We start from the raw sequence: 13,262 nt of genomic DNA on the forward strand, positions 1-13,262 counted from the left end.
TGAATAAGAATGATGGGGCAAAAATGATAAATGATATAAAATGTCAGCAGTGACGCAGATACAGAGATTATTACAGTAGTTTGTATTTGGTTATTGCACATGCTACTTCAGTCTAACAGCATAAAGAGTCATAAAGAGCCCTGAGCATTTTCCTCAATGACTATCGTCTGAGAGTTTTTCTAAAGTTCATTTGTGGAAGGAAAGAGCAGAATGTGTCGCAGACCTGAGCACCAGAGGGCAGTAGTGAGTCGTGCTGCGCTGCGCCAACGAGTCCATTGAAATCAACCCGCGGCCATATTGGAAGCGCTGGTGCTGCTCATGGATCTATTGGTGCTGCTGCGTTAGCGTTAGCTCCGAGCACAGATGAGACTCTGCTTCCCCCAAAGCGTGGCCTTAAAGCGGACAGAGCGCAGTGAAACATGTCGGAAGTGAAGCTGGAGGAGGAGCAGGAGCTGTGGGAGCCCGCGGAGCCGGGAAACAGGTGACTTTAGAGCCAGGACAGGACGAGGCCACCGTGCCTTTATCAGGGACTTGAATCTGGGACCAGCTCGCCTGAGGATTTAATGTATCAATGAAAAAGATTTGGGTAAAGCGGAACTGGTTAAGTCTAATGTTATAAATACAATGTGAATACAAATATGGGCTCTACAGCTAAATCCCCAAAACAGCGCGGCTTCAATGTGTTCAAATGTTCAATATAAAGAGCTCAGCAGAACTGGCTCTTAACCCTGTCTCAATGTTTGTGTGTTTTTTGTGTTTTTGCAGTGAGGTCGAGGAGGTCGAGGAGGTCGAGGAGGTGAAAGAGGAGGCAGACGGCTCAGGTCAGTCTCCTGGACTGGACTCAAGTCACATTGGCATGAAACGCTCTTTGAAAAGCCTTTGCACATTCGGCAGCACCGTCCAATCCTAAACAGTACAGCACACAGTACACGGTGCACAGTACACGGAACACAGCACACAGCACACAGTCCAATCCTAAACAGTACACAGCATGCACACAGCATGCACACAGCATGCACACAGCAACAGCACACAGTACACACAGTACACACAGTACACACAGTACACACAGTACACAGTACACACAGCATCAGTCTACTCGGTACTTGTCCTGTTTCCATTCATACATGCAGTAACACAACACTCAAGGCCTCGAGGCAGGGCCTTAGAGACGCCACTGTTTCTCCACTCCACCACCTTCAGCCTCAGTACAGAGCGTTAAAAACTCAATTCAGGAAAGAAAAGGCCCTGTGTGTGTAACGGGCAACAACAACACTAAAACATGTAACGATCATTTTATCAGATCAGCAGCAGTAATACTTTTACTCCGAGCTCATCAAGCCTTTTCTGTAAATATTTAACACAAACGGCACTCTGTATTTGTTGCATCTTTGGATTTCCAAAGTATGTTTAATTGTTGTTTGGCCATTCTTATATTTTACCATTTAGACAAATTCTGAACTTGGGAAAGTTTATTTTAAAAACAAAAAGAAGAAATGTTTAATTATGAAAACAATATTTTTAATGGCAGAAGTGGGAGCCAGGGTTAATTAGAAAATTCATAAATATTAATCATCATGTTACACAACTCCTGACCTTGTGAGCCTAAAAACTCTAGTTTTCGATACTGATCCAATACTGGTATCCGATATCGGAGCCGATCCAAAAATATCAATTCCAAAGATCCGACGCTGAACCTGTTTTGACTCTCGCCGTTTTAAAAATACAATTTCCACCGACTTGGTCTCAGTGAACACGGACAAGCTGAAGCTGAAGCTCACGTTAAAGCTCTGAACCTGGAGAATTAAACTTATAGTTTTAAACTCTGTAAACATGCGTTTGATCATCACACAAAATAGTGTAGGTAACTGCCGCATGCTAATGCTAGCAGCAACTGATCAAGAGTGAGACCAAAACTTGGCTCACCTTAAGTGATAAAATAATACTGTGTTTGTAATTTATATATAAAAATACATTTATGAAATTAAGAAGAACTGATGTCGGGTCTTTGTCATTTGGTGCGACTAATAATAGCAAAACCTGTATTAAATTATACATAAAATATAACATTTCTGTTGCTGAAATATTCATCTCTGGCCCAGTGGTATTAACTATGTTTAAGAGGGACATTATGACATTATAAATGAATAAATAATGAGTTTTATTTATTTAATTAAAGTACTACAAAAAGTTTGCTTTATAATACTTTAAATTATAGAGAACAATTGATTAATTTTAGGGTAAATCACAGTCACACCACATGACACACCACGGCCAAGTCATTTTTATTTTTTTTAAAACAGTCAAATCATTTAACTTCAATAATCCATGTGAATTAATGGGTATAAGACATCCTTAATGTTAGAACAATAGCATTAGATTATACATTTTTTTCTATTCTAAAATGAGCCATTTGAAAATCCTTGTACGTCATTGACCCTTTAACATGATTGTATTGATCAGATGTTGTGAGTTGTTTATGCTAATGTGGCCTGAGTCACAGAACTGTGGATATTTAGTGAAGAAAAGTCCAGTTTTCATTCACTGTAGATTTTATTGATCTCACACACTGAGAAATTCACTTGTTACAAGAGAGGACAAACCCCCAGTATCGGTAATGGAAGCAAACAAGCTGCATCGGTGCATTTCTACTTGGTGGCACCGTTAGCATTGTTGGGAGTTGAGGAAATTATTCAAAACAAGCCAAAGGGAGCGGGGCAGTCTGTTCACGTCATGGTAGCTTCATCATGGACCAGAGGCAGATTCAGACTGTTGTTCCGGGGCAGAGGTTTTGTAACGGTGACGTTAAGAAGTGTTGTTAACAGTGCTTTAATGATGGTCCCAAAACCCTCCTCTGCAAAATCTTAAAAGTTTATTTTATTGATGTCTTCTGCCATTGCAGGTGACCAGAGTCCGACTGAGGCTGGTCCCAGTCTGGTCCAGGTTAAAGAAGAATTAGAAGAACAGGAGATACCACAAGTGTCAGTCCAGGCGTTCCCAGTCATTGTCTGTGTGAGGAGTGAGAAAGAAGAGTCTGCGCTTCATGACACAGTGAAAGAGGAGGACAAAGAGGACACAGATGGAACAGAAGAGGGACATTCAGACAATTCCTCTGACACTGACGACTCTGGAGACTGGACTCGTTCAGCTGAAAGTCCCATTCTACAAACTGACCAACAACAGCGACCGTTCAGCTGCTCAGTTTGTCCGAGGAGCTTTACACGAAAGTATTATCTCCATCTGCACATGAGGAGTCACCAAACAGAACGACCATTCCGGTGTGTAGAGTGTGCAAAGGATTTTACACGACAGTGTTACTTACAAATTCACCTGAAAACTCACAGACTCTCCACTCTCCATCAAACAGTGACAGAGAAGACCAGAGAGGATGGAGAAGGTTTAGAGGAACAGTCAGAGAACTTTGATCGTGAAGATTGTTCTGCTAAAACTCCACAATCACAGACTGACCAACGACAGCGACCGTTCAGCTGTTCATTCTGTCCAAGGAACTTCACACGAAAGTATTATCTCCATCTGCACATGAGGAGTCACCAAACAGAACGACCATTCCGGTGTGTAGAGTGTGCAAAGCATTTTACACGGAAGTGTTATCTTCAAATTCACCTGAAAACTCACAGAGAACAGACACTGTACCAGACCAAACACGAGGACCAGGACAAAGCGGGTAAAAATAAACTAAAGACGTCCACTCTCCATCAAACAGTGACTGAGGAGAACAGAGAGGATGGAGCAGGTTTAGAAAAACAGTCCGAGAACTTTGACCGTGAAGTTTGTTCATCTGACAGTCCCACTGCACTATTACACACTGACCAACGACAGCGACCATTCAGCTGTTCATTTTGTCCAAGGAGCTTCACACGGAAGCATTATCTCCATCTGCACATGAAGAGTCACCCAAAAGAGCGACTGTTCAGCTGTTCAGTTTGTACAAAGGATTTTACACAGAAATGTTACTTAAAGCTTCACCTGAAAACTCACAGTGAACAGAGACAGTCCAGGACCAAACATAAGGACCAGGACAAAGGAGGTAAAAGTAAGAAAGTAAAGAAGTCCACTCTTCATCAAACAGTGACTGAGGAGACCAGAGAGGATGAAGCAGATTTAGAGAAACAGTCAGAGAACTCCTCTGCCCATGAAGACTCTAAAGAAGCTAAACATCAAACTCTACAAAAACGCACTAAGGTTAAGAGTGAAACAGGAGAGCAAACAAAGCAGTGCTCTACCTGTGGAAAGGGATTTCAGACCATCAAAAGATTAAGGAGTCATGAATTAATTCACACAGAAGAGAAACCTTTCAGTTGCTCAGTTTGTCAAAAGAATTTTGCTCGTAAATATCATCTACAACTACACATGAAGGCTCACCAAACAGACCGCCCATTCAGCTGTCCAGTTTGTGCAAAGACTTTCATCCAAAAGTGTTCCCTTCAGCTCCACCTGAAGACTCACAGAGGACAGAGACCGCAACAAAACAAACATAAGAACCAGAACAAAGGAGGTGTTAAGAAACGAAAGAAGTCCACCCTTCAAACAATCAAGGACAGAGATGGTGGAGGTTCAGAGGAACATCCTGAGAACTCCTGTGACATTGACAGAAGTCAAACTTTACAAAAACGCACTAAGCTTCAGAGTGAAGCAGAAGGCAAAGCCAAACAGTGCTCTACCTGTGGGGAGGGTTTTCAGACCATCAAAACATTAAGGAGTCATGAGCTCATACACACGGAAGAGAAACCTTTTAGCTGCTCAGTTTGTGAAAAGGCTTTTATACAAAAGTATCATCTGCAGCTACATATGAGAACTCACCAAGCCGAGCATCCTTACAGCTGTCCAGTTTGTGCAAAGACTTTCACACAAAAATGTTACCTCACGCTTCACCTGAAGACTCACAGAAGACAGAGACGGTATCAAAACAAACATAAGGACCAGAGCAAAGGCCGCGAGAATAAGAAAAGAAAGACGTCTCTCCATCAAACGATCAAAGAGGAGAACAGCGAGGACAGAGATGGAGCAGGTTCAGAGGAACATTCTGAGAATTACCCCGACACTGACGACTCTGGAGACTGGAAGCCTTTAACATGTCGACAGTGTGGAAAGGGATTTCCATCCATCAAAAGATTAAACAGGCATGAGAAAACTCATCTGGAAGAGAAACCTTACAAATGTCTGTTTTGCAAAAAGAGTTATTTGTCAAACGCTCAGAGAGAAGATCACATGAGGACTCACACGGGAGAGAAACCATTCCAATGTTCATTCTGTACAAAGCAGTTTGCCACTGTCAGGAATCTGAACCTGCACACGAGAATTCACACAGGCGTGAGACCATTCAGGTGTCAAATCTGTTCAAGGACTTACACACAAAGGCAGAGCCTAAAGATGCACATGCTCACGCACCTAGAGGAGAAACCTTTCAGATGTACAGTTTGTGAAAAGGGCTTCACTGAGAAGAAAACGCTCAAACTTCACACGAGGATCCACACGGGAGAGAAACCTCACAAATGCTCCGTTTGCGCAAAGACTTTTACTTTAAACGGACATTTGACCCGACACATGCTGACTCACAGCGACGAGCGGCCGTTCAAGTGCTCCGTGTGTGAGAAAGATTTCAAAGAAGGTCGTCACCTCAAAGTCCACATGAGGATCCACACAGGCGAGAGGCCGTACAAATGCAAACTTTGCGATAAGAGTTTTGCACAAAATTACCTGAAGCAACACATGATCAGTCACACGGGGGAGCGGCCGTACGCCTGCTCGCTCTGCTCCAAAAGATACGCCGACAAGAACCGACTCCGCAAACACATGCGCACTCACAATGGACTAAAGTGCTCCATTTGCGAAAAGGGTTTTGCTGAAAAGAAAACCCTCGAATATCACATGAACATCCGCCACACAGGAGAGAGGCCGTTCCAGTGCACGATCTGCATAAAGGACTTCGCCTCCGAGGGCTGGTTTCAGAAACACATGCGGATTCACAGCAGAGCCAAGTCTTTAAGATGCGCGGTTTGTTCACGGGTTTTTAAAAACAAATTTAGACTCGACAGACACGTGGCCAAACACACCAACGAGGGACCATTCAGCTGCCCCGTCTGCTCCAAGGAATTACGCTCCAAGTCCAGCCTTTTCATCCACACGCAGGGTCACAGGTTCGACACGTTCTTCACGTGCGGGGTCTGCGCTCGACGTTTCGCGGCGAAGAGCGACTTGAAGACTCACCTGGTCGGCCACACGGGCGCCTGCTCCGTCCGGCTGCACAAACTGGAGACTGAGAGGCTGGCGGGAGATGAAGCACATTCCTGATTTTACCCAATGCTAAGCGGGGACGAGTCTTTTGAAGTTGTGTCGAGACTAATTTTGATTTCACTTCAATGAAAGACAATCAAGTTCAGCCGATTTTTAAATACGGCTAGGGGTGGACTGGCCATATGTCCATTCTGGAAGAGCACAGAAGGGCCACTGGCTCTAGGGCCACCGGTCTGGCCTCTCACTTTACCTTATACCCTTACCCCCGGGCGCAACCGAGCTTTACCCAAATCTAAAAGCTCAAAAGAAAAGCATCCAAAAACAAAAGTGTGCTGGAAAAGCAACAAAATGTGACAAAAACGTGACGACAAAGCAATGAAAAATGCGATGAAAAAACAACAAAAACATGACAAAAAAAAAAGAAAAACAAGAGATGAAAAAGTGACACAAAAGTGACGAAAACACGCCAAAAAGCCACAAAAAGGAAAGAAAAAGCTGCAAAAACAAACAACAAACAAAAATGCAGCGACGACGTGACAAAAAGTTACCATCGCTTTTCTAGATTTTATCTTTCAAATGAGGCGCTACAGTGTTGCTCTCCAGTCAAGAAGCCTTTGGATTTGGGTAAAGCCGAACTGGAGAAAAAGCTCTCGGTTAAAAGGAACTATAAGGAGTTTAAAAATGTTAAAACTAAGTATTTTCCTCCCCCTACATGTTCCAGCCATGTCCTCATGTGTAGAATGAGCTCAGACCTGTTCACCACAACTGCCTTTAAAATCCTTTCACTCAGAAAGGTGTTAATTCAGGCCTGAAGTGCCGTCATTAATATAGAAGCTGCAGTTACACGTAAGAGCTGAGGTGGCAGTAGTGAGCATAAAAGGACTAACTCGCATCTAGCCCCTTTAAGGCGGGTGGTAAGAGGTTGGTCAGAGTCCAGGGCTGTTTCTCAGTCAGAGTCCGGCCCTGAATACGGCTGATCCTGTTGTTTACTTCACTTATTCGTGACGTGCGCACATTCCGGCTATTGTTGCCCAAGAAGTCGCCCTTTTTACCTGACTGCAATCTGCCCCTCACAACAAAGATGGTAGTGAATATTAAGGCTGCACAATATATCGCAAACAATATCACATCCCGATATTAGGCGATGCAATATCCGTATCGTAAGAAGCCAGAATATATCGCAATATCACTCTTCATCTGTTAGTCTGGTTCACTATGTTTAGATTTCCACTGTAGAGCATCTCTGGAATCTCCCATATATGGTCATGTTTGAAAACAGTTAAGGGGGAAAACAATGTGAAGAAAAATCTAAACTTTCTCTAATTTTTCAAAAGTTACTTTAGAAAAATCTGATTTATGAATATAGTTTTCTATTAAATAAAGATACAAAGACATGGAGAGGAGCAAAGTGGTTCAACAGCCCATAAACACGGGGAATGCTAACATGATGCTTCATGTATAAACTTGTGTCACAACTTTCAGAAATGCAGTACTTTCCACAGTAAAATAACTAGCTACCAGTTCATAAGTGAGAAAATTATACTATTATACAAAGATTATTATTTTTTTCAGTGTACTGAAGGACAGAATAACAAGGGCCTTTCTATTTTGGGTTTATTTTGGCCTAATCCCAAACTGTCTCCAAATCATGAGTCCTTTGGAGTCCTTTGTTTTTGTTGTTTTAAGTAACTTCTGAATAAACTCATGAATTCACATTGTTGCCTTTCGTTTGTGCTCACGCATCCCTGGACACGACACAGGTCTGACCGAACAGTCGACTTCATCTCCACACACATCGAGCCCAGACACAAACCCACGCGAAGATCTACAAAACTCATCTAAATGGATCTTTTTCCTCACGTCATCAGATTTTTTTTCCATCATTTTTTTTTTTTTGGGGGGGGGGGTTCAACTAATGTTTGTAACTTTTTTGTAATTTTTTTGTCAAACAGTAGATATTTTTTTGACATTTTTGCCACTTTTTCATAATTTTGTTTTCCTTTTTTTTTATCCATTTTTTGTCAATTTTTTGTCCTCTTTTTTTCATTTTTGTGATATTTTTGCCACTTTTTCATAATTTTTAATCACTTTTTTTTGTCCTTTTTTGTCAATTTTTTGTGACATTTTTGCCACTTTTTCATAACTTTGTCAAATTTTTTTTTTATCAATTTTTTGTCCGTTTTTTGTCCATTTTTTGTCCGTTTTTTGTCTAGGTTTTCTCACTTTTTTGTCACATTTTTTTTTCTTCATTTTTGTGTGATATTTTTGCCACTTTTTCATCATTTTTTGGTCAATTTTTTTTATCCATTTTTTGTCAATTTTTAGTCCGTTTTTTTTTCATTTTTGTGTATTTTTGCCACTTTTTCATAATTTTTAATCACTTTTTTTTGTCCTTTTTTGTCAATTTTTTGTGACATTTTTGCCACTTTTTCATAACTTTTTTGTCAAATTTTTTTTAATCAATTTTTTGTCCGTTTTTTGTCAATTTTTTGTCAGTTTTTTGTCTAGGTTTTCTCACTTTTTTGTCACATTTTTTTTTCTTCATTTTTGTGTGATATTTTTGCCACTTTTTCATCATTTTTTGGTCAATTTTTTTATCCATTTTTTGTCAATTTTTAGTCCGTTTTTTTTCATTTTTGTGTATTTTTGCCACTTTTTCATCATTTTTTATCACTTTTTTGTCATTTTTCATCTTTTTTTTTGTCCGTTTTTTGTCTATTTTTTGTCCGTTTTTTGTCCGTTTTTTGTCCGTTTTTTGTCTAAGTTTTCTCACTTTTTTGTCACATCTTCACCCTTGTTTTCATCTCAGTTCTGTCGCTATTTTCACACCTTTTTTTTCCAGAAGCTTTTGGATTGGGGTAAAGCCAAACTAGAGAAAATGTGCTCGGTTCAGGTGGGAGTTAAGGGGTTAATCTCTTACCCATCACATTATTGCGAGACAAACGTGTGATCGCACCTGTAACAAATAATAAATGATAAAACGGCGTGTGGTGTAAACGGGGCCTGTAGGGGGCAGCGGTGAGCAGCAGGCGAACCACAGCTGCTGGCGCTGCTGCTGCGTTAGCGGTGGCTCTGCACAAACATGCGGCACTGACAGCGGACAGAGCGCAGTGAGACATGGCGGGAGTGAAGCTGAAGGAGGAGCAGGAGCTGTGGGAGAACAGGTGAGTTTAGAGCCAAGACAGGACTCTCTCAGATACAGAGGACTGTCCACAACAACGCGAGGCCTTTGTGTCTTTATCAGGGGCTTTATCACACACGGACTCCGCACACACCGGGACCAGCTCCGTCTGAACCGCTGGGATCCAGGTTTGAATGTGGATCAATGATGGTGAAGCGTGTGGGCGAAACGCGTTAAGCTTTTGGCCTAAAGGTGCGGGAGGAAAAACAGGCCTGAATGGCGCATGCGCACATCAGATCAACATAGATAAACAATGATAGGCTTCCAAAGAGATGGGGATAAAGGAGAAATAAAGTAAGATAATGAAATAGAATGAATGTGGTAAGACCGAAGACCAAGCACAAATTTAACCTTTAACTTTAGACTCTATCATATTTAATTTAACCTTTAACTTTAGACTTTATCATATTTACTTCTACTTGAGTAAAATTAGAATGAAGAAGGCCTATCTGTTTCTAACTTGAGTAAAAATTCGGCAAATGCTTAATTTTGATTTATAGAATAGACGCAGATCGTCCCATGCACCTTGTTCATTCGAATGTTTAGTTTTTATGCATTAAAAAAAATTGGTGGGAAATATCTCAGATTCCACATGATTTTATGTTTTGTTTCACACAGTTTATGGCAGGGGTAGGCAACGTCAGGCCTGTGGGCCAAATCTGGCCCTCCAGCACAGAAACTCTGGCCCTCAAGATGATTTTGAGAAAACCTTCTTATGCAAATAAGAGATCAAAGTCCTTTTACAGTGCTCTAAAAATGCAAGAAATAGTGTCAGTATTTTAAAAATGCCCAGGGAGAAGATCCCACTTGGTCCTACAGTACGTAACGTTAAACAGTGATTCTCAACTGGTGGGTCGGGACCCAAAAGTGGGTCGCGGAACCTTTTTCAGCGGGTTGTGAGTCTATTGGGAACTTTTTCAATATTTTCTATCTGAAACTGCATGGAATTTCAGTTTTTAAAGGCATATCAACTGCTTGTACGATATATGACAAATAAAGGTTTTATTTGGGGGGTTGTTTGGGCCTGCCATCTGAGGGTCGCGTTGGGCCGCAACTTGGGAACCACTGATGTAAAACTTTGGCATTTGCAGAAAAAAGTTACTTACTTTACAATGTTGAGGTTCGGCCCTCGACGCAAACTTGCCTATCCCTGGTTTATGGTGTCATTAAAAATAAATCTGACATTTTCCCTCAGTTACGTAGCACTCGAGTAATATTTTCTCCAAGTACTTTTTTGTCTCTGTTTTCCTCGAGTCATTTGGGCCGTTACTTTTTACTTCTCTACTTTGCCCACGTCTGTTCAAATCCAGCTAAACTCTCTGTGACCCTAAATCCTTGTGTTCTCTTCCAGCGAGGTCCGTCAGCTCAAAGAGGAGCCGCCCAGTGCAGGTGAGGCTGCACCACAATCATGTCTGTGTCAAACAAGAGTTAATGCTGTGAGGAAAGATAAAAGACATTCACTAAAACATCACAAATCAAGCTTTTCAAAAAACATGACCCGTGTGTATTTTAAATCTGGACGTTAGCCGGTGGGCTGATCATTAGATCATGTGGGAATTATGTCTCCCACAGTTATGTTCAGCTATAAACAATATTCATAATAATCTTTCCCATCTGTTTAAAAAGTTAAAACAGCCACAATAAACAAACAGCTGTGCCTGCATGGGACCAAATAAAGACATCACTGAATAAAAACACAAACAGTTAAAGGCTGCAGAGCTCGTTAAACAAGTCATTCAGATTAAACACGTGGTTTCTGCGGCAGTGAGGGAGGCAGAGAAGCTCCAGGCTGAAACAACAAAACAAGATACATTCTTCACGTTGGACACAATAAATGAAGCCAGGATCTTTGGAAGAGGAACGCCAAGTGTGTGATAGAGCGGATCATGTCTGTCCCACAGCCTCTGCACTCTGTCCCCCAGGTGAAGCTTGAGATCATAGATCTAATATAATAAAGATGAGCGGGTCCCATTCAGCCCCATTACTGAAAAAGGTTCCCGAGTCCTGTGTGAACCTTAATGGCCGCTCTGTCTCATCCTGGTCCTTAAAATGGCAAAAAGGCGGGAAGCCCTGCACTCACTGGGCTTCTGTACGATTAATATAGGATGTTGACTTTCCTGTTGTGTTTTGCTCTGCAGGTGTCCAGAGCGACAAAGCGGCTCATTCCACTGCGGTCCACGTTAAAGAGGAACGAGAGGAAGTGAAAATCCTACAGGAGACGAACCCCAAAAGTCCATTCATCCGCGTCGTCGTGAAGAAAGAAGCCGAGGAAACGGTGAAAGAGGAGAACAGAGGGGGCAGCGATGGAGAGAACTCCTCTGACACCGACGACTCTGGAGACTGGACTCCACAAACACACACTGAGCAGCTGCAGGAGGCGCCGGCTCACGGGGCCGAGGCAGACGACCCAGCTCAGACCGGAGAAACGTCTTTCAAATGTCCTGTTTGTGCGAAGGATTTTACAACAAAAAGATCGTTAGTTCGACACCGGAGAATCCACACGGGAGAGAAACCATTCGGCTGCTCGGTTTGCAACAAGGAGTTTACAGAAAAGGGCACCCTGAAGCGACACATGGTGACGCACACGGGCGAGAAACCGTTTAGGTGTTCGATTTGCGGCAAGGACTTCACCCAGCAGGGGGCGCTTAAACTTCACACGGCCGGACATGCGAGGACGCAGACGGGCGAGAGGCCGTTCAGCTGCGCGGTCTGCTCCAACACTTACACCCAACGGCACAGCCTGGAGAAACACATGAGGACTCACACGGGGGAGAGGCCTTTCAGGTGCACGGTCTGCGGGAAGGATTTCACCGGGAAGAGCAACCTGAAGCTCCACACGAGCACCCACACGGGGGCCAGGCAGTTCCGGTGCTCCGTCTGCTCCAGCGATTTCTCGCAGAAGCGCGCCCTGAAGCAGCACATGGGGACGCACACGGGGGAGAAGCCGTTCACGTGCCCGGTCTGCGCCAAGGGCTTCTCGGAGAAGGGCTCGCTCACGAAGCACGAGCGGATCCACACGGGGGAGCGGCCGTTCGAGTGCGGCGTCTGCGGGAAGGACTTCGCGGAGAAGGGGAAGCTGAGGGAGCACGCCAGGACACACACGGGGGAGAGGCCGTTCAGCTGCCCGGTCTGCGGCAAGCGTTTCACCCACGGGCACAACGTCCGCATCCACGTGAGGACGCACACCGGGGAGAAGCCCTTCAAGTGCCCGTGCTGCGCCAGGGATTTCACGGACAAGGGAGGTCTCCGGACGCACATGAGGGTCCACACGGGAGAGAAACCTTTCAGGTGTCCGGTGTGTTCCAGCGGGTTTACGCAGAAGGGCGCGTTAAAGCAGCACATGAGGACGCACACCGGGGAGAAGCCATTCAGGTGTTCGGTCTGTGATAAGGGTTTTACTGGGAAGAGTAACATGAAACAACACATGAAAACTCACAAAGAGCTTTCAGTTTCAAACACTCCACCGTCAGACTTTTCTTGAACGCAGATGGAGACATTACAAGTGAATGTGAAAAGATTAATGTAGAAATATCAGCTTGAAACTCGTGCTTTATAATCAGGACAAAAAATATGAGACAAAATGTATTGCAAGTTTTCTGTCATTCTATGTTTTACTCAAAAATAAGGTATTTTTGTGAATTAACCCCTTAACTCCCACCTGAAGCGAGCACATTTTCTCCAGTTTGGCTTTACCCCAGTCCAAAAGCTTCTGGAAAATAGCAACAAAACTGAGATGAAAACAATGATGGAAATGTGACAAAAAAGTGACGAAAAATTTATGAAAAAGTGGCAAAAATGTCACAAGAAATTGACAAAAAAATGACAA

General features: G+C 43.1%; 1 protein-coding gene across 1 annotated transcript; it reads left to right on the top strand.

Annotated features, from left to right (window-relative positions):
• Positions 1-392: 392 nt before the first annotated feature.
• LOC306973013 (uncharacterized protein) lies at positions 393-12,917 on the top strand (the record flags this gene model as incomplete). The annotated part of the gene is made up of 3 exons (XM_079569809.1): positions 393-481; positions 10,788-10,825; positions 11,575-12,917. The coding sequence occupies exons 1-3, from the start codon at positions 420-422 to the stop codon at positions 12,915-12,917; spliced, it is 1,443 nt and encodes a 480-aa protein (XP_079425935.1). The 5' UTR covers positions 393-419.
• Positions 12,918-13,262: the final 345 nt, after the last annotated feature.

This window comes from Gobius niger (assembly GCF_951799975.1).
Source record: "Gobius niger genome assembly, chromosome: 13".
Classification (NCBI taxonomy): Eukaryota; Metazoa; Chordata; class Actinopteri; order Gobiiformes; family Gobiidae; genus Gobius; species Gobius niger.